We start from the raw sequence: 22,045 nt of genomic DNA on the forward strand, positions 1-22,045 counted from the left end.
CACTCTGGCAGATGAGTAAGATGCTTCTTGCATTAAGTTGGCTGAACCTGCAAGGCTTAGGTTTACTTCACAGCTGCAATGTCTACAGAATTTGCTGTGCCAGTCTGATATTCTGAGTGTAACACTACACGATATGCACCATTTTGCAAGTTGAAAAATGGTGATGTATTTAAATCTGTTGTTTTTATTCTTTTTCAGTTCTTTCAAATTGTTCCTGGAATTGGAACCACAGCTCAGGGATATTATATTTAAATTCTATGAGTCTAAATATGCATCCTGTCTTAAGCTCCTGGATGAAATAAAGGTGAGATTTTGTGGAACTCCTTTATTTTCTGCTGAGTTCTTTTTTAAAAAAGAAATGGGAGACCTATGGTGAGGAGTACGTTTTATGTTACATTATGCTTCACTTTTGTAAAATGGAAATGCTCCAATGGGTTTCCCTTATGAACGAACTGTATTCTATGTGCGTGATGCACTCTGAAGCTTATATGTGCATGTGTTTGCTGCTTCAGGATAATCTCTTGCTAGACATGTACATAGCACCGCACGTGAACGCGTTGTACACTCAGATCCGGAACCGTGCCCTCATCCAGTACTTCAGTCCATACCTGTCAGCAGACATGAGGAAGATGGCAGCCGCATTCAACACAACAGTCCTGGCGCTTGAGGACGAACTCATGCAGTTGATCTTAGATGGACAGATCCAAGCTCGCATCGATTCACACAATAAGGTATGTAGTTTGTTAACATTTTTATCTTGTCAAGTTTTATGTTCTTTTCTACATTAACATGTAACTTGAAATTTAGTTGTCTCTAACAGTAGTTCACTTCCACTTATCCAGTAACCATGCATCCAGAATTTGTCCTACAACTGACAAAAATTTGAAGGAAAAATACCAGTTAGTTAATCAAGATATGTACCACTTTTCTGGAACCCAAAGCTTCATTACCCAATTGACAAGACCCCACAACTGCACCTTGTAATGGATTCGTTGAATCCAGTGTACAACTTTTTTCTTGAGAACCATTTTAATATTCTCATTTCTATGACTGAGTTGGACTGTAGGTGACTGCGATTCAAGTTATTGACAAAACTGTGTAGATATTTATATGCCATGTCCTACCCATCTCATTCACCTTGATCAGACCAGTCTAATAATGTAGGAATGTGTGTGGACTGACATGTTGGCAAGCATCCAGGGTTGAAGTGTTGCATGGCTAAGAAAGTTGACAGATGACTGATGATGGGTAATGAACAGCCAAGTAATGTGTTCTTCAGTGACACCACAAAATACAGAAATTGTGCAATGGCCACAGACTAAGCGGCCTCCATAGTCTAGGGGTAACGTTCCCACCTCATGACTCATGGTACGCGGGTTCAAACGTGGCGGAAGTCGTGGAATTTTTAAGGGCGGAAAAATTCAGGGAACAAGTCCTCCGGGAGGGACTTTAAGCCATGGGTCCCGTGTCGTAGATTTACGGCACATAAAAGATGTTCATGTCTCTAGGAGACCTCTGAGCTAAATTAGGTAAAAAGTTTCCTGCCCAAGTAGTTTCCAATGTCTCCGGTAGATGGGGAAGCATCGGGTACCGCAGCCAGCCCCACTGGCTGAATGGGGCTGATAGTGAGCACCAGTACTGGCAGGGTATGGAGACTGGTAGAATATCAAAGGGGGGCATACAGTAGATTATTAGTCTCGGTGCATGGGGAAACCCACCCCCTCCAATAATAATAATAATAATAATGGCCACAGACTAAATTTTCATCTCACAGAAATCATTTTTTTAGTGTGTCTGTAAATAATTAAGGAAATAGTGATCTGTATGGCCTGAGCCTAGGCCTGGTAATACAGGTAAGGTTCATATTTAGGCATGCTTTAAATTATGGCAATCAGACTCATGTAGGACATTTCAGGCTTTTGTCAGGCCATTCTTTTTCTTTGCAGAAAAAGTTATTCATGATTGCACTTGTCATATGCTTATGACAGAGACAGAAACAAACAGCAAATCAAAGCACGGTAATAGAAGGTAAAAGTGAAGTATGGAAGTAATTTCTTGAAGTGTAAGATGTAGCTGCTAAGGAGAAACTCAGTGCTTTTCAGTGCTTACAGTTTCAGTCTGTTTCAGGTTACTCTTCCACAGAAACTGGAAGGTCGCTTTTGAGTCACCATTCATGTAAATTAGTGCTGATCAGAGTAGTGTTGAGGAATATTTCACCATAGTGTTTATGTTATTCAGGTCATTCATCCACAGTATTCAGTCCTTAATTGAGTTACAGCAGTGTAGTACATCTACAGACATGTGACTTGATAGTGGGAAGTATGCATACTTAAACTTACTTACTCACGGAGCTGAGCCCTTCTGGAGGAGCCGCCAATTCTGCAGCAACTCAAGAATTTCCCAGCATTTTATGGAACCTGAAGGTTCATTACCGTGTTCACAAGAGCCCTCCACTGGTCCCTATCCTGAGCCAGATCTATCCAGTCCATACCATCCCATCCTATCCCTCTAAGATCCATTCTGATATTGTCCACCCACCTACCCCTTGGTCTTCCCTGTGGTCTCTCTCCTTCTGGCTTTCCCACCAATATCCTGTATGCATTATTTTTCTCCCCCATTCGTGCTACATGCCCTGCCCACCTCATCCTCCTTGACTTGATCATTCTAATTATAGTGGGAAGTATGCATACTGCACTAAGTTAACTTTGAAAACTGTAAACTGCAATCATAAAAGTAGCAGTGATAGACTGGAAGTGAGTTGCAGTCTTATAAAAGCAGTGTTAATCTGCTATTTTTAATGTTTGCATCCTGTTACATGAGTATAACTGATAATACAAATTCCGCTATCAGTGCATCTATGATTTGTTAACTTATGTTCCACTACATGTTTCAACCCTTATAGGGTCATCCTCAGGTATACACCACACAGCAGAACATACCATGTAAATTAGACAACACTACAACAGTAACACTTGACGTCCTTGAAATAAGAAAGAAGCTAAATTCATGCTTAAGAGACAGCTGACACTAACGAATCTAACCAATAATAAAAGAATCAGATGAAAAGATTTGTGGCCTACTACAGCAGCAGACATGAAGATCAGTACAGCATAGAAATCTTTTAAATTAATTTAAATTCAACTTTTAGTTCCATATATATCTTACATTTAAATCAACATCTAGATGCTAGAATATAAATGTACATAGAAAGTAGTCATTTTAAGCCTATGTATGTAAATATGTTAATCACAACACCTGAGGATGACCCTATAAGAGTCAAAAATGTAGTGGAACATAAGTTAATAAAGTATAGCTGCATTGATGGTGAAATTTGTATTATTAGTAGTGTTAATCTATGTAATGATGATATTATAAGGTAGAAACATGTTTTAGAAGGAGTAACTGTAATACATGACAGTGCAGCACACTGCAAGTGTATGAACACAACAAGAAAATGCACCTCCACATCTGCCTCTGTGAGTTAAATGAATAAAATTTTAAAATTGGATCTTAAGCCAGACATTCTATCCAAGTTAATTTTTGTTTCTGATCAAGGGGCTAACATTGTGTGTACCCTTCTACAGAGTGCCAGATATCAGCAGTACTGTACTGAGAATACCATAAACATCCAAAGGAAACAAGCTTACCATACATTAGCTTATTATTATTATTTTATTATTATTCTTAGTGGGGTGAGACTGAGACAGCCACCATTGGCCTGTTGTACCAACCCCAGATAATAGAGGATGGTGGTTGTGGAGGAGTTGGTGGAATGAAGAATGGCAGGGGAAACTGATGTACTCAGAGAAGACCTGCCTGAGTACCACTTTGTCCACGATGAATCCCACATGACCTGATTTGGGCTGAAACCTGGCCCACAACGTTGGGAAGCCAGCAGCTAACTGCCCGAGCTATGGCACAGCCTCATGCATTAGCTCACTAACACTTGAAATTAGATGTCGCATACCTGAAACAGTCTGGTATCATACATCACCTGAAAAACACAGTTCATCGAGAGTGAGTCACATCGGTTTGGCAGAATATATTTTATTTAACAATCAGATATTAAATTTTTCCAAGTTCATCTGAATAATAAAAAAGATATGTAACAGTAAATAATAATAATAATAATAATAATAATAACAGTAATGATGTTTAGTTTAGGCCATGAGAGAGGGAATGATGTAAAAACAGAACTAAATGGAATTCAGCAGTTGTCTGGAACTATAAAATATANTCAGTGCATGTTATGAAGACAGTGAAAACATTCTAATAGGGAACATCAGGAAAAAGAGAGTATGACCGATGCAGTATGAGATGCTATGAATTCTGGTGAGTTTCCTTGCCCCATTCAAAGAAGCTTCATTGCTACTTGAGGCAGGTACATAGTCAACACTTCTGCATGTTCCACCAATAAGATTTAACATTCTGAATCACCTGAACGTTTTTGCTATCTGATTCTCATGAGCTGGTTGAACTAGACATCCTTGCGTGCATTATTCTGAATGGAAAGTTCCCCATATGCAGTTTTCTCAGGATTGACATGTTATGGCCAAATGTCCAACTGTGATGGACAAATTTATACACAATGAACAGTTAGGGCTGACTGCAGTTACAGTACCAGTGAATATGTTTGAGGGAATTTTGAGTGGCAATGATCAACATTCCAGAAAGAAAGTGAAAATTATGGATACAGAGAGAGAGAGAGAGAGGGCTTGGATACACACGACTTTGTGGGAACTGGCGAGTGAGGATATTTATGGCAAAACTTATGGATAAATTTTCTGTTACTTTTCTCCTTACAAAAGTTTTGACAATGAACACACGCTGTTCCATAGTGAACTTCATTTCTGTATACATGTCGACTGCCTATCAACACCTCAAACAAAGACTGACTATTGATGCTACTTAGTGTAGTGACAAAATCAGGCCATGTGACGGTATGTGTTTATCGTCGACAATGACTCATTCTGCTATTGGCAGTTACAGCAGCAATCTGTGAGGAATGTTGTTACCGCCCAGCGGTGTTGCAAAGTTTCCTTGTTGGTTGAACGCATTGTACAAATGTGGTGAGTTTACAATTTATTTATAAGTTTTCCCTCCCCCCAAGTTTGAAATATTGGGTTTGGTCAGACTCCAAAACCAAATCCCACAAATATGATTGTTGCAGGGATTTCTGTAGCATGCCCCTTCCTGAAAATAGATCAGAATAACAACTTGTTAAGTCTGCTGTTTGGTAACTGTTCCATTCCACTAACATTGAAGTAATCTGAGATGTCCTTAAAGTATCATTAAATAATTCATTTGAGGATTATTGGCATTTATATGTTAAAAAAATAGGTATTAATGACACACTAGTCAGTGCAGATTGTGAATAGATTGGACTTAATTTGGCCTGGGATAAAAGGATGTTAAGATAGGGGTAATATTTGAAGGTAAACTTTGGGCCAAATGGTCCTCAGGCTGCACTGGATAGTTATAAAATTTGGCCTTTGCAGACCTCTGCAAGAAAATGTTTTATTTATAGATACTGTATGCAAAAGAAGTTGACCAGAGGAGCACAACATTTGAAAAGTCACTGGCAGTAGGTAAAGAGTATCAACGGCGGACACGGATGCTCATCCTCAGGGCTGCTATGCTCAAGCACCAAATCCACGTCAAGGTGGGTACTTTCTTGTAACAATGTGTTTTTGAAAATCCTGTTATCAGTGTCAATTCATGAATTATCTCATTCGGGGAACCTTCATTGCACAAATGTGTTGCTGGGCACTGTTCATTGTCTGTGCTGTATTTGATAAATGTGGCATTTCAGAAACTGGGTCAAATTATGTCAGAAGTAAGGGGGAAAGGTCCCCTACTCATCAGGGCCTGTTAGAGGGAGTTAGTCACCTTCAGACAGATAAGTTAAGTAGGATCCTTTTGCCCCTTACCCCTGGCGATGGAAAGGGATCCAATTTCCAAAATGTTTGTATGTTTGACATGCTGTAGACAGCGGACAATGCCAAATATAGTATTCCTAATGAAATTTCATTCACACAGTCATGGGACATTTGAAAATGCATTAACATACAAGGGAGAGCAGTAAATAGGTTGCAAATGGATGTAAAACATAAACATGTGATACTCAAACCTGGAAAAAACATTTATATCCTCCAGCAGCATTGATACACTTGTCCCATCTCTTTACTAGTATGTTGAAACCTGCAGCATAGAAGTATTTTGACTGTTGTCTCAGCCACTTCCACACCTCCATTTCAACCTTCTTTTGTCATCAGCAAAATGGTTGCCACCAAGGTGGTTTCTTAGCAGACGATACAGATGGAAGTCACTAGGGTCCAGTTCTGCGCCATAAGGCGCACTGTAGTTCTTGATTTGAGGCTTTCACGGCGGTGACTATGAAGAAAGCAGTCTTCTGGGATTTGGCACCGTGTATATGTGGTGTNAAGCAGTACTCCTCTTGCCTGTTGGCCTGGACGTTTTCTGAAAATTTTATCCCAAGGCTTCGGCAGAACTTCACAATATGATGCAGAATTCACATTTTCACCATGCTTCTGAAGATGGGCTAACAGTGCTCCCAGAGAATCCCAAAACATGGTAAGCATAAACCTTCCCAGCTAATGGCATAACTTTGAACTTCTTAGTTGAAGGTGAACTGGGATGTTTCCATTGCACTGAAATGTGCTTTGATTCAGGTTGGTAGTGATGCACCCATGTTTCATACCCAGTAACAATCCTATTAAGCATATTTTCCCATTTGTCTGCATACCGTAAGAGATGTTACAAGGACAGACCCATTTAGTGCATTTTTTCTTGATCCTTCAGTTCTCTGGGCACCCATGGTGTGCACACTTTCTGAAACTTCATAAAATCACGCATTATGCTGTATGCTAAACCATGGAAACACCATAGTCGCTGTCTATCATTATCCTCGTGTCAGCTCAAATCAACTCTTCCACCTGCTGTACAGTTGTTTCTTTCACAAACTCAACAGGGTGACCTGGTTGGGCATCATCTGTGACTTGAATGTCCTTGAGAGAATTTATTGAGCCATTTGTGAACTGTTTTATGCGACAGACATGTGCCACCAGAAACAGGAAACATTTCTTCATGAATATACTTTGCATTGAGTCCCCCTGCCAACTAAAAAAAGCATACAACAGAATGCTGCTCTTTTGTAGTACACTCCTGAAGCATGGTTGCCATTTTGAATACTGAAACCAGAACATGTGCATGTGTATCTGCTACTTAGGTTGTTATGAAGCTGGACTGTGCTGTTACCTAGTGATACACATAGAAAACCTATTAGATCTATTACAGCTAATGTATACTTAGGATGTGCCATAGCTCAAGCGGTTAGGCACTGGCTTCCCACCGCAGCAGCCCAGGTTCAATCCCTGGTCTGGCCAAATGAGATTTGTGGTGGAAAAAGTGGCGCCGGGTCGGGTTTTCTCCGAGTACTTCGGTTTCCCCTGCCAATCTTCATTCCACCAAATTCTCCATCATCATAATCACCCGGGGCAGGCTAGAATAGGCCAATGAGTGGCCGCCGTGCTGAGTGGACCCAGTTGGACTCCCCCCCCTCCCCCAAGTGATCCACTATGGGATCAAGGGTGTGTCACCATCAGTCAGTGACATAGACCATTATATCATCATTAGGAAGTTACCTGGTTATATTTGTGTTGCATTTCTGGTATTCACACGTTGGTGGAAAATTTGAACACGCACACATGGGAGCTCTTGCCATAAGTTTGCCTAAGCAAGATGTGGTGTACTATAGTGTATGAGTATATAGTACACTTTATGCAGTATGAGCCAAGATAGTTCAGTCATTGTATTGACAAGGCTTCCAGGCTGGTTGATGAAGGAATCATGCATCTTTTTATTAAGGCCATCACAACACAACAATACAGAGTTGCAGTCTGTATTCCCTACATAACGGATATAAATACATCGTACAATGAGGCAGCGACCAAATAATTTATGTTAAAATTATACATCACGGGCCTCCAACCAGTTTATCATATAAAATCTAGAATATACCATGTCAGTGGGAAAATACAAGATTGCAACAACTGACTTCATGATATAGATTATCACTTGAATAATTTTAACCTTATTTTACGAAATAACTCTTGTTTTATAATAAGTTTATATTTCATTGTAATTTTTATAACATGTGTTTTATAATATGATAATTGTCAAGTATCGAGACTTACCACGCAATTGCAGTTCACTAGTGTGTAGACATGATGATTGTGTATTTGCCTGATGATGGCTATGAATAGCCGAAACATGTAGCAAAGCTGATTTAGCCTTGAACTCTATATTGTTGTGTTGTAATGGTCTTAATAAAGAGTTGTATATAATAACACAACAGGTTGCATGAAATGAAAAAAGAATCAAGGAATCATGGTTTGATGCCTGGCAGAGGCAAGAGATTTTCTCTTCTCCACAGCTTCCGGATTGGCTCCGGGACCCCACCCAGCCTCTTCACTAGGTACCAGGTGTAAAGCGGCCAGAGCTTGAGGTTGCCCACTCATCCCTGTTTAATGCTAACATTAAGAATGGCGGAGCTGTACCTTCACTTTCCTATCCATAATCATGGCATTGTGCTCAGCCAGTTAAGTGGTATAGTTTCCGTGTACTTATGTCTCCTACAGTGGGAGATAAAATTCCCTGGACATTTAAATTCGTTACTGTGACGTTTAATTATATAATGTTGCTCCCGTTTTAGAATTCAGTATGTCAGCCATGCGTCATTATGAAGTTATGAAACAAAAATATCTCTGAGGGCCCAGTTGTCAGATATCATATATCTTTATTTTCTAACGCTGTTTATGTACTACAGTGTAGTACAGCTTAGGGCTTAAGCTGTTCCTGTCATCATGAGCTTCTACTTCTTATTTTCCTCCTCCTCCTCCTCCTTGAAGAACATTGTATGTTCATGTAATTATACTGCTGTGTAACAGATGCTTTGAAATAATTAAGTCCCTTTCAAATATAATTTTATTTTAAGTTACAATGATAATGGCAAGTATGGACATGTAAGTGTTTTTAAGATGGTGCTCTAGAAGCCTTATCATGGCTTAAGCAGTAAGACTTCTGACTTGTATTTGGGAGATAACCACTTCAGATCTCAGCTGGGTTATAAGCCATCCTGACTGAGGTTTTCAGGGTTATCATCAGTGAGGTAAATGTTCGGGTAGTACTTTAAATTAGGCCACAACCACTTCCTTCCACATTCATTAAATAATCCCGTAATTTGACCACATGTTGTGTGAGTTACTGACTACAGTTTTAACTAACAAGTGAATGATACTGTGAGAATATTTTAATGTTTCTCTTGTATTTTCGCATGAAACGTCATATCCGCTTGGGATTATTGAGTTCCTGGTCTTTGTCCATAGCATGCAGTGTCCTGAAAGAATGCAGCGTTCCAGTAATGATCTGCTTCCATCCAGTGAACTGCTTCTGTTCCATAATCCCAAGTATGATATACCATCATTAGAGCCCTCTGGAATTGAAGCATACATTCAGTTCATTTTTCAGCTAAAATAGACCAAAGACACTCCAATCACAGAGGAACTGATTACATTAAATGTTACCCATCCCTAGATGCTATAATCTGAAATCATGTGCACACAGAAATATAGCTTATAGTTAGAAGAGTACAGACTCAGCCGATTTTCTGAATATATGTAATTTTGAATTTAACGACTTGCACTAAGATAATACTAAAAGCATGCCAGTCTTCCTCCGTGAATGTATTGCTACCTGTTGCGGGTTCCATTGATTGAGACAGATGGCAGCAGAAGCACAAGAAGCAGCTGTGAAGCATTTCGTCACGCCTGGGTATTGTACATGTTTACGCTTATAGTGCCAACCTCCAAAGACTTAACACATGCAACAGTTACCATTCATCATTTAGGAATGAAAGATATGCATATTTCCTGCCATCACTGGCCTAACTTTTGTCTCTACTACCAGGGAACAGTTACATCTAGCAGTATGAATTGGTTGAAATATTTGATATGGAGGGTCACTTGACACTGGTACTCATATTTTTTCTTGGAATTGCAAGAGTCAAAATGTTGCCATTTTGTTCATACAATGATGTAACATTGACAGTCTTATTTCAGACATTTATATCTTATGAAAATAGTTTAATAACAAGTCATATACAGATGATTTGGAGTCTCATATGTAAAGGAAAGGTTTCGGTATTCTCTCAGTTGTGTTATTTTCTGTAGTTTTGTGACATGTGAGGCAGCTGTTTTACAGCTGCTCTATGTTTGTTGTAAATATGCCCAGTTCTCTGTTTATTTTTCCGTAAACTTGTACCTATGTTGATTACATAGGGCAGCTAAATGAAGTTATGTTTTCTGGAATGAACTTGGTCATAATAGTTGAAATTCAGTTTTGCTGAACAAAATAAAGGTCATGCATGTAAAATGTAACATTATTTTGCCAATCTGCAGTCAGTATATAATGTTACAGCTCCTGTCCTGTGTTAAAATCAAGGAAAATATCTCTTGGGACATTCTAGACTATTTTTCTTGCCATAATGGTATGTAGCAGTTACATTAAATTTACATTTAAACATAGGAGGTTGTTATTCTCATGACAGTGACAGTGAAGATTACTGCCTTATGGGATGCAATGTATCAACCAGGCTATATGGTGTCAACCCAGAAGACCACACTCTTCTTAGTTTCTGCCATGAGAACAACTCCTACATTGAACATGATTCTAATAGTCCAATTTTAAGAATAGATATGCTGCTTACAAGGGATTTGTTACATTAAACAGTTCAGGGGAGACGTATGTAACTGTGTGCACTGTTTGTAAATACCATGAACTCAGTGAGGAGTTTCCCAGATTAGCACTAGTTTATCAAATATTGCTCTGCAGTGTAACAGTAGACTGACTGAGCTTTGTGATGTAATTTCCATAAAAGTGACACACTTTAGTCTGCAGCCAGGAGAGCTCAGCTGAGGCTGAATTGAGCAGGTATTGTTGGTAAGGTCTGTTACATGTTTACTTAGTTTTTTGGCATTATCATTGTCGTTGTTTTAAAATTCTCCAAGGGCTTGGTTATGCATGTGTGTCTGTCTTAAAACAAGAGTTTCTGGAAACAAATTCGTAATTCCTAATTGCCTCTAAAATGACTGTGTTGAAAGAGGCTGGCTTGGCTGAATGTTATGAATTTCTGTGATGTATCTGTTCTGATCCATCATCATCGCCAAAACAGGGCCTTTTTGAGCCACAGCCCAATTTAGAAGATTATTTCAGATTTCATCTGGTTTTTCACTTCTTTGGATTTTGCACCAGTCATTTTCTTCACAGACCAGAATAATCAGCCTTGCATCCAGCCCCCAACCTAGAGGGTTGTATTTATGCCCCCAGTGACACAGTCATCCAGTTATACTCCCTGACACTGGGTTCCCTTCTTGTCACCTTCTACAACTTGCAGGGCTAGAGTGGAGTCTCTGACCTGCCACAACACAGGGATCTGATCCCTAATACTGGTCATTTTTACAAACCAGGTTTACAGATCTTGCTTCTCCTGTGACTTTACTATTTCTGGTTCCTAATAAGGGGTTTTTGGTGTGCAGGAGCTGTAGTTCAACATTCCTGTTAGCCCAATCTGGGCTAGTGCTGAGGTCAAGAAAAGTGGATATATACGTTCACTCCTCCATACACCTTCATGGTGTAGTGCTTAATTACTTAAGCACAGGGATAACTTTACCTTTGCTTTCAGTGTTCACCAATGCAGATTCACTCTGTGTGACAACTGTCAGCCATCCATAGAATTGCTCCCAATTTCAGCATTTGTAATTAACATGCACAAAAAAGGTATTTTGTACAAAATGTAAAAGTAAATTTGCGCTATGCCATGGAGGCGTGTGGGGGAGTGGATGTATAGATCCTAATTGCAATAGTTCATTAGTTATTTTCAGTACACAGAATTTTAAGGAACCAGAATGCTGTTTGATATTCTGTCTGTCTATGGGTGTACAGCCCTTCTAGACTTTGGCCGCTTTTTCAGTTCTATGCACAGTCAGAAGGACTTCCTGGATGGGGGATCAGCCCATTCCAGAGCTGCTACTTTCACACAGAACAACACAAACATACAATAAACGAGCAAAGACAGCTGATGTCTTAGACAGCGCAGCCACTGTGATCGGCTGTTTGATATTCTGTAGAAGTAAATTGTACCAATTCTTTTTGCCTAACATATTGGGATGCTGCATTAAGAGATCCTTGTGTTGCTTCTGCCTTAGAAGTTTGCACAGCCTGTGTGTTCGTGTTGTTGATGATAGGCATAGATTTCTCATGATTTTCATACAGAGGTTATGAAAATCCATCATTTTGTTTAAGATTTACAAGGGATTCCCCCCTCCCCCAACAGGCAATGATGGTATGGGACCATTAAGGAACAGGCATAACATTGAAAAATGGAAATAAATGGCTTCAAAAATTAAAACGAATTCTTGCTGCATGATCTGGTTGTCTCAGCCCATGCACAACTGTTATTTTATATGGGCAAAATTTGATTCATTTTGTGGCTGTGAAAACAGTTCCTAGTTAAACACTGGTTTCCTGTGCTAAGCGCCTTAACGATATTTGAGGACTGATCTGTAGTCTTGTGTCAGTAGCCCGAGCCTTTTCTTCAGTCAGCACAATCGCCTTCAATTGCTTCTTTATGTCACGCACTGAACCTGTGGCCCGCCACTTTTTCAAAAGCTTGGATACACACAACTTTCTGGTAAGTGGCGAATCAGGACATTTAAGACGAATCTTACATTTTCTGTAAGTTTTTTCTATGCAGAAGTTTCAACAGTAAACGCGCTGTTCAGTAGTGAACTTCATTTCAGTGTACATATTGACCGCCTATTGACACCTCTAATACAGACTTGAGTATCAATGAGACTTACTGCAGTGACAAGATGAGACCACCTGAAGGTGCGCATTTATCAGCGTTAATGACTCATTCTGCTATCAGCAGTTACAGCAGCAATCTGTGAGGAATGTTGTGCCTGCTCAGCACCATTGCCAGGTTTCCCCATGATTGGACACCCTTTATATGATATAAACAAATGGTTTGAATACCCATCTGTGTGCTGGAAGAAAGGGGGGGGGTGAAGTCTCTGAAGCTGGCTGACTAGCTAACTAACAAATTTAGATGAAACTGAATCCTTGAGAAGCTTGTAATTCAGATAGTCAAGAAATTCTCAACGTTTTATGAAACCTATAGGTTCATTACCATTTACACTAGATCCTGGCATTGGTCCCTAATTTGAGCCACCCATTTACATCTACATCTGATAGATTTTTCTAGTAATTTTTTATCTCTGCAGCATTTTTCATTGTGTAGGTTATTCTAGGGAATCCATCCAAGTCTGAGGCCCTCTGTAACATTTCATAACATACTCATTTTTTATAATGAGAAGTTGTGAGCCCCATGCACCACCAGACCTGGGTTACACCCCTTGTTGGCTGTTCATGACTCCTTATTTAGAATTTTGATGGCTACCTTCCATATTCAGAGGCCGTGAACTCCATCCCCAACCTGAGAATGTCCCATGCCGTGGTGACATGCGGCCCATTTAATGTCTTTAAAGCTGCCTGTGCAAAGGTCATCATCACTTTGCCTAAGGGGAATAAATATTGTGCAGTCCCGTGTTACAGAATTAATCAAAACCTTGGAAAATTAAAGGTACTTCGAAAATCTGTACGGTAATTGTAATTTACTCGTACATTGTAAATTACATATCCATAGTTAAGTACATACGAGTACTATACATGAAAGTTCTGTTTGTGAGGAGCCACTAGATATGGGCTGTTTTGACTTTTCTGTCTTCTGTCCTGAGCAAGAGCACTTCACAGTCAGCAGACAGAACCCACAGATTAGTGTGGAATTCAAGCCACAGGTGGGTTTGAGTATCCTTCACATTTTCAGAGTTTGTATGTATCTTTGGTAGGGGGTGAAGATAAGCAGATCTGACTGGGAATGGAATTCAGAGCCCTCTGAATGAATCCAGTGCCTCACCCCAGTACTACCATGTCCTCATACATAAAGGTTCACAACCAGAGTATGTATCTTTGTAAGGTGCTCCAGAAATCTATCCCCTGAATTTATTATGCACAGGTTTTACTGGATACAAACATTAAACTGAGCACTTATTCTTGGAAATTTAAATTTGTTATATTTTTTCTGTAGTCTCTTGCTATTGCAGTGTTGTAGAAGTATAAATTGCCAGGTGGTGACCATATCCTCTCAGAATTGATTCAGGCAGAAGGTGAAATATTACATTCTGTGCTTATTAATTCTATTTGGAAGGCTGCGCCATAGCTCAAGCAGTTAGTCGCTGGCTTCCCACCACAGCAGCTCGGGTTCGATCCCGCGTCTGGTCAAGTGGGATTTGTGGTGGACAAAGTGGCACTGGGGCAAGTTTTCCCTGAGTCTTTCAGTTTCCCCTGCCAATCTTCATTCCACCAAATTCTCCATCATAATCACCCGGGGCAGGTACAATAGGCCTCAAGCAGTTAGTCGCTGACTTTCCCCCCACAGCAGCCTGGGTTCGATCCCGCGTCTGGTCAAGTGGGATTTGTGGTGGACAAAGTGGCACTGGGGCAAGTTTTCCCCGAGTATTTCGGTTTCCCCTGCCAATCTTCATTCCACCAGATTCTCCATCATAATCACCCGGGGCAGGTACAATAGGCCAATCAGTGGCCCCCGTGCCGAGTGGACCAAGTTGGACTCCACCCCCCATTAACTAAAAAAAATTTTACCACTTCAGTTTACGGATCTTATCTTACAACCATCTGCTGTCCTAGAAGCATTATTTTTATGATATATTTATACTATAGCAAGTGTACTTGGCAGAATATTACAGAGGAATTCAGTGTTGGGGAGGAAAAAGACAAGTCTACTGTGCCAGTTGAAAGTGCTGCTGTATATACTGATGCTGCCAAGAGCATTCTGATCTCAAAACTTCAACATTTTGTTCATTTCCTGTGTTTAAGAAGGCAACTATATGGAAGAAAAGCCCAGTTTATTCAAAACAGTTTTGAGTACAGCAGTTTATTTCCCATTGTAAGTTGAAGACAGAATGTAGTAACACTGTAATGATGACATCACTGTCTGATGATGACATGCCTTCAACAGAGTTTTGGACCCAGTATACCACCCCATTGCTGATAACAGTGGCCGCATGGTCTAAGGCATGAACCGTTTTCACCTGCTCAAACACTGACATGGGTTCAAATGCCACTCAAGGCATGGATGCCTATATGCGTTTATTCTGTGTTTGTATTGTTCTGTGTGTAGGTAGTGGCCTTGTGACAGGCTGATCGCCCATCCCAGGAGTCCTACTGACTCTGTAGAAACTGAAAAAGCAGCAAAGGTCCACAAGGGCTGTAGAGCCATAGGTAGAGAGATACCTCACCATTACTCAAGGAAATAGTATTTTTTATTCAAAACAGGAAAGAGCATTGTGCATAGAGAGGCTGTTGGATGATATATGAGCCAGGGCTGTACCACTAAACAGACAGTGTTTTACTCCCTCTGCCACCCAATTCAAGCCAGGTTACATCTCATCAGACTGTACACTTAATATAAATAATGTAATTCAATATTATGGAACCCAGAATCACAACATAACTCCTCACTTCTACAGTATATTCTCTGATAAAATTCTTCTTGTGCGACTACTTATCATTTTATGAGTTATTCTCAGTAGTGCATATGCAGCAGTTCTGTGCCTCCCGAAACCCACTGAAGAGGATGTGGCTGCTCTTCTGGGTTGTGACACTGTGTAGTCATTTAGATTGATACTGACTTTCAGAGAAACTTCATGGTCAGAGTATGAGAAGTGTTCTGTATATAATGCCTCCAATTTTTTTTTATTGAAAACTACAACAGATACAGAAAGCGTAATAACGCAGTTAAATAGAGCAAGATCTCAGCTACTTACAGTTATTTTTCCACATAATCACCACCATTCGTTATACACTTTTGCCAGCGATGAACAAGAGCCTGTATGCTGTGCCCGCAAAAGTCTGCGCCAACAGAGGCTAGCCACTTTCTGACAGCAGCATTATCTGGAGAATGTTGCCCCCGTAGTCCATCTTTCATAGGCCCAAAGAGATGGAAGTCTGAAGGTGCTAAATTGGGGCTATAAGGTGGATGTGGTAGGACAATCCAGCAAAACTTTGCAATGTGCACGGTTGTCGCCAAACTGGTATGCAGTCTAGCATTATCGTGTTGCAAGCGAAAGGTTATCTGTTTCTCTGGCCTGACTCAGGAAATGCGGGCTTAGTCAGCGTGGATATTGCAACAGTGAGCCAAAGACTGTGTTTACAACAAGGATTCTGTTCATTGGCAAATTGTGCTTCACTGGAACTGGGATCACCAGCATTCATCAGAAACATAATCAGATGAAAATCCTCATACCATTTTACCGTATTGTCAGCAGTGACAATTCTCCAGCAACTTGGGGCTGGAATTTTAGGTTACTGCCTCATAAGGTCATCACATTTTACCAGTACAATTAGTGGCCACGGTTACCTTGATTTTCTTCAGACATAAATGAACTATCGGAAAATGTGCGCCTCAGTACACATCTTCACATGCAGTTTCAGCATGACAGTGTTCCATGGCATTACTGCTGTGAAGTGTGCCCTTGGCCATCTGAAAATTATCCTGGATGTGAGGCTCCATTTTTTTTTGGCATGCTCACTCATCTGATTTGAATACACTGAGGTTATTTTTTGGGGGGGGGACCAAGGTCTGTGCCACTACAGCCTTAGAGATAAACAGTGGCATCAGATTCAGAAATTTGCAATTGAACTAAAGAATACCTGTGGAATTTTTGTTGCTTGTGAGTTTCTTTTCCATGCAGAAGTAAATTGTGTGTCCATGGACTTCGAAGTCATTTTATGCACTTCTTGTAAGAAAGCAAAAGTAAAAAGTTTATAGCTGTTTTGTTTATTTTCTTCTTATGCACAACCTGTTAAACTTGGGTAGTATTTAAGGTGTGACCATGGAAGTTGAAATTAAAATAGTTGTAACTTCTTAAGTAAGGCCTTCAGGGTACATATTCATTTGAACATTTTACCTTGATGCCCAGAAATCATCCTGTAAAATGTGATGTGTAATAATGAGACACTCTCCAGGCAGATTGCAAGGAACATATCACTCAGAGCAAGGAATTGGTGCCCCGGTCAGTTTTTGTCACAGGAGGAAAATAGAGCATTAAGAATGGTGAATTAATGACCCCTTTTGAAGGCCCCCCTAGGCATGAAGTGAGAAATTAGCTGCATGATGTTAGTATTGCTTCCACCTCACATGTTTGTTGGTCCATGTTTTTGTTGCTGGCTGTAGTAAATTGGAGTAGCCTCCCATGGCATAAATACCTACCAGATTTAACTGAAATCAGTCAATAATTTGAAGAGTACACCTACAGACATCATAGTGATCTAGTAACCTCTTATGTATAAATTTGTGTTATATGCACAGTGTAAATTACATTTGGCAACTGTAGTGTTGGTATGAGAACACAGTATTTCCACATGGTTGCCATTCCCTTTGGTTGATCACTAGCAAAGATAAGATGTGGATTCATGACGATAGGATTTTCCATTACTACATAATATACTTTAGAAGCAGACCATGGCTGAAAAAAAGTATAGAATTAAATTATGTGCAAGTTGGCAGTAATATTATTGAAATTTTAATATTTACTGTGTTCAGATATGTTTATATGAATATGGGTTCCTGCTTGTGTGAGTACACAACACACCTGCATCTGTAGAATGACTGTTTTTCAAGAAGCCATTATGTCCCTTCTTATTTTTTATACATTTTCAGCATTCACAAGTGAAAGATGATACTGTATTTTTTGAGTGAAAATAAAAGCAAAACTAGCATCTGAAATAATAAGGTAAATACAGTTTTCTGTAGGCCAGGCTAGGTGTGTTTCTAGAGCATGGTTCTTTATATCTGTGAAAGTATTCAGAACCTTAAAAGGGGAAATTGCAAGTGGGGTATGGGAGATATCTTGAGCTTTGTGGGTTGTGTGGGGTGAAAAGGTTAAGAGCCTCTGCATTAATAAATCACTAGTCTATAATTACCAGCTGTACCAATGCTGATAACTGGCATCTGACATTAGTAATCCCTTGCATTGTGGTCTTCTGGAGTGTGTAGTATTGAGGTAGTCACCAGTCTTTTGGAAGAAATTTGATTGCTCTGAATCATGGAAAGGATCAAGGAAGAAGAGCCAGGTCTGACCCAGTTATAATGAACAATTAAACTGAATTGTGAGAAATCGCCTTTTTTGTATCCAGAGGAAGAAATTGTATTGTCTTTGGAAAGAACCTTCTTCCATTCCTTGAAAGTGAAAATGAGAGCTTCCTCAGTCTACTTAGGGATAGTCTGCCCTCCTTATTCGTTGTCCTGAGCGGCCCTTGTTTGCACCTTCAGAGAGTGACGGGAGGTTATTCCTTCTGACACTACAGGGCAGTTTCTCAGAATTCCATTCATCGTTGTGCCAGACAGGGCACTTCCTCCTCCCCCTTCCTTTGGTTTTGTAAAACCACATTTCTTGCCAGTTCCCCTCCTAAACGTAGTTTTCTAGTAGCTGTATGCTTCAAATGAAATATGGTCCTTTGCTTCGCTGAATAATCCCACGTGGCAAAATCTTAATTCACTTAAAACGTCAGTCACAAAGGACATGGGAGGCTGCTTCATCTTTGCTGGAGCTCCTTATCGTGGTAATCTCTGTTCTAGATTGTGAGACAGTTGTGTTACTGCATCAGCCACCAACTGTCAAGCCTTTACCTACTTATTTTGTTTTGGTCAAGTTATCTTTTGAGTGAAAGAGGTGGAGGTATGGTGGTAATGAGCCTTTATTTTGGCAATTCAAAATTATAGTAACTTATCTGTCTGCCTGTCTTTCTTTCTATCTGTCTGTCTGTCTATCTATCTACCTATCTATAGCTCCACAGCCCACGTGGACCTGGGCCACTTTTACAGTTCCTTAATTTATACACAGTCTGTAGGACTCCTTGGACAGGGGATCAGCTTGTCACAAGGTCACTGCACACACACAGAATGAATGTACACAGACATCCATGCCTTGAGTGGGATTCAAACCCACAATCCCAGTGTTAGAGCAGGCGAAGATGGTTCATACCTTGGACCATGTGGTCACTTTGATCAGCTTGTAGTAACATAAGCCATTTAAATTTGGGGAATAATTAAGAACCATATACATACTACAATGTAACTGTCAGGTCTAGAATGAGATTGACAGTATACACATTTTTTAACCTCACTTCTCTGCTAAAAGTTTCATTGCTATGTTCCCAGTCTACCACTGGATCCTATTATTGTCTAGAGAAGAGTACAAATTATGAAGCTCCTCACTGCACTTTTCTTCATTGTCCTGTTATTACCACTCTGTTATGTAACACCTTCAGACTGTCCTCTTGCTATCATTGCTGTTTGAAAATGGTGATATCACTCTGTGGTAAAGACAGAACCGACTGACAGTGAGTTATTGTGCAAAGAGACAGTTTTTAATAAACTGAAGAAATTCATGGGTCAGTGGACAAAACATTATTTTTGGGAGGCTGTGAAATACATGAACTTGCTGTCATGATGTTGGGGTGGCATGTCATTCATAGTTGGATATGAATGTTAAATATGTGTTTAGTTAAATAATATGTCATTATTTCAGAGTCCACAGAGAGACAGTGGGCAGGGCGGAGAGATGTCGGTAGCTCCTGGAAATAGCACCCTAGCCACACCCAGAAATTGAACAGTGTTTACCCACACTGGGGGATGATGTATGGCCTATTGCAGAGTGATAAATTGGAGAGAACAAGAGGAATTGTGTGACAAGTTTACAATCCAATAATGATCATCACTGGCCCATGGTGAAAAGAATTCAGGGTGAAAAATTGAATATATCGCAGTGTACATTGAGGCCCAAGCAGTTGCAGCTGGTGATTTTGGATACATCCAGACTTGTGAAGTGCAAGTGAACAACTGCAGTGATCCTTGGCAGAAACATGGAGGCTTCAGCGTACCAGCAGTATGTTTGATGGTCATCATTGCCCCCATTAATTCCTCTGTCAGTACGTGCTTGATCGAAGTAGACTGTATACAGCTCCAATTTACAGTTGAACCAAGATGTTGCTTTTTGCAATATGTTAATTTCACAGCAGTTTTTTCTCTTAAACTGACACATATATTGGACGTTTGTCTTTCTCTCCTTTCTGGTTAAACATTCCAGAAGCTGTCATATTACTTTCAAGTAAAAGTATGGAACCTACTCTGTTGGGTCCAGTAGATGAAACCAGTCTCTATCCCTGGACAGTCTAGAGATAGACAACAAATGTTTCTAATCTAATGAGTACAGTACAGTAGATTTCTCACTTTTGCCTGGTAAAGGAAGCAGAGACAGTTTTAAAAATGGTATGTTACTTTAACCAAAGCAGGAGAATAGAAAATGTTCAATGTATATGTCATTTAAATGACACCTTTTAAACCTAAATGTTTGTGTTCATGAACACTGAAGCCAGTTTGTAGCCTTTGAAGTGAATCATACTAAATCCTCCATCTTTTTTTTGCAAGCAATATTAAACCATGGTGATTTGGTTCAATACTGAGGCCATGTTTAATTTACTGTCATCATTCATTCAAATGCTTTGGCATGAAAGTGCTGTGTAAATTCCTAACATATTTGCAGATGTGATTGGAAGCATCTTATGTTTCATTTCTAAAGGCAAAACTTGCACGCTTCCAATCTTGTGTGCTTTTTTCTTAACTTTGTCTAATTTAACATCACTTTTATTGTATTATGAGTTTTCAAACTTGCTGGAAAGTTGCTCTGTAAGTTGCATTCATTATAATTAAATGACAGTTCATTGAAAATAATGTGATGTTATCATGTCAGATGTTACTGCAGTAATTTGGTCAAGAAAAGTTGAAACCTCAAGGCCTGTTGAACACAACCTGTTCACAGATTTAACGTTATACTGGTGATAAGAGCAACACTAGGGTGTTTCGTTTGCGACTTTCTGCTTTCTGGAAGTCTTTGTGGTTTTCCTGGAACTTTACTGTGATTCACTCGTTGCCCCTGATTAGTTTATTCCAGAAAACTTCTGGGTGCGGTGCTGTACAATCTGTATTATATCCTGATGCTTTTCAGGGCATTGTAGTAGTTTTGACAGTAATTGTTTTGAGTTCCTAAGAAGAGTAGTACCATACGGAATCATCACATCTTTCTGGGTGAAATAAACAACGCATGCAGTATGTTAGGAAAAAAAAGTAAAGCTGTTCCTGTAAAAGGCCATGGAGGGTTGTGAGATGTCAAGGCTCCCACATTTTCTAACCAGTCAGCTCACAGATGGTGATGAGGTTGTCAGCCTTACATGCCAGCTTGTCTTTACCCCCAGGATGTTTCCTGGTACTCATTTCTATTAGACACTGAGTCGACTCCAGGACCATAGTGCTGCTGGAAGACTTACACGTCAGTTGAAAAATCCAATTACCTCATCGGGAATCGAACCTATAACCTTCCAGCTTGTGGCATAGTGTCTCAACCAACTTTGCTACCGCATGCCCCCATAACACCATGTAGTTTGTTGAAAGTCAACCCAGATTTTGGAGGTACCTGCTGTCTTTGTCTTCATGGTGGAAGAAACAAGCTTGAAAGCGGGTGGTAAGCAGAGCGCTGCTGGCTACTTGCATGGCTCGTTCTTCCACCCCGAAGATGTTGGTGATATGTTCGTCTGAAATGTCAGGTGACTCTCAACAGACTACATGTTGATATGTCTCACAAGATATCCACCACTGTGAGAACCTCAAATCCTACATAATTTTAATAACCTCTGATCTTTAACTTAAATATTGTTATGGAAAACTTTTCTGCATGGATGACATTGATGAACATTATTTTCTTTAGTATCAAGCACTGTTCAGAGGTGTCACATGTTTATATGAAATTTATTTTATAATCTTACTTCTCTCTGT

General features: G+C 39.9%; 1 protein-coding gene across 4 annotated transcripts in view; it reads left to right on the plus strand.

Annotated features, from left to right (window-relative positions):
- LOC111865637 (COP9 signalosome complex subunit 1) overlaps positions 1–20,944 on the plus strand; it is a 48,630-nt gene extending 27,686 nt beyond the window's left edge. For 3 of the 4 annotated variants that reach the window (XM_023853820.2, XM_023853821.2, XM_023853822.2), the window contains 4 exons: positions 199–304; positions 513–731; positions 5,528–5,662; positions 19,746–20,944. In XM_023853820.2, coding sequence (XP_023709588.1) covers positions 199–304; positions 513–731; positions 5,528–5,662; positions 19,746–19,826 — 541 coding nt within the window. In that variant the 3' untranslated portion in view covers positions 19,827–20,944. Of the gene's footprint in view, positions 1–198; positions 305–512; positions 732–5,527; positions 5,663–9,407; positions 10,004–19,745 lie in introns of those variants that run through there. The other variant, XM_023853823.2, reaches the window with a different exon arrangement.
- The last annotated feature ends 1,101 nt before the right edge of the window (positions 20,945–22,045 follow it).

This window comes from Cryptotermes secundus, unplaced genomic scaffold, assembly GCF_002891405.2.
Source record: "Cryptotermes secundus unplaced genomic scaffold, Csec_1.0 scaffold2482, whole genome shotgun sequence".
Lineage (NCBI taxonomy): Eukaryota > Metazoa > Arthropoda > Insecta > Blattodea > Kalotermitidae > Cryptotermes > Cryptotermes secundus.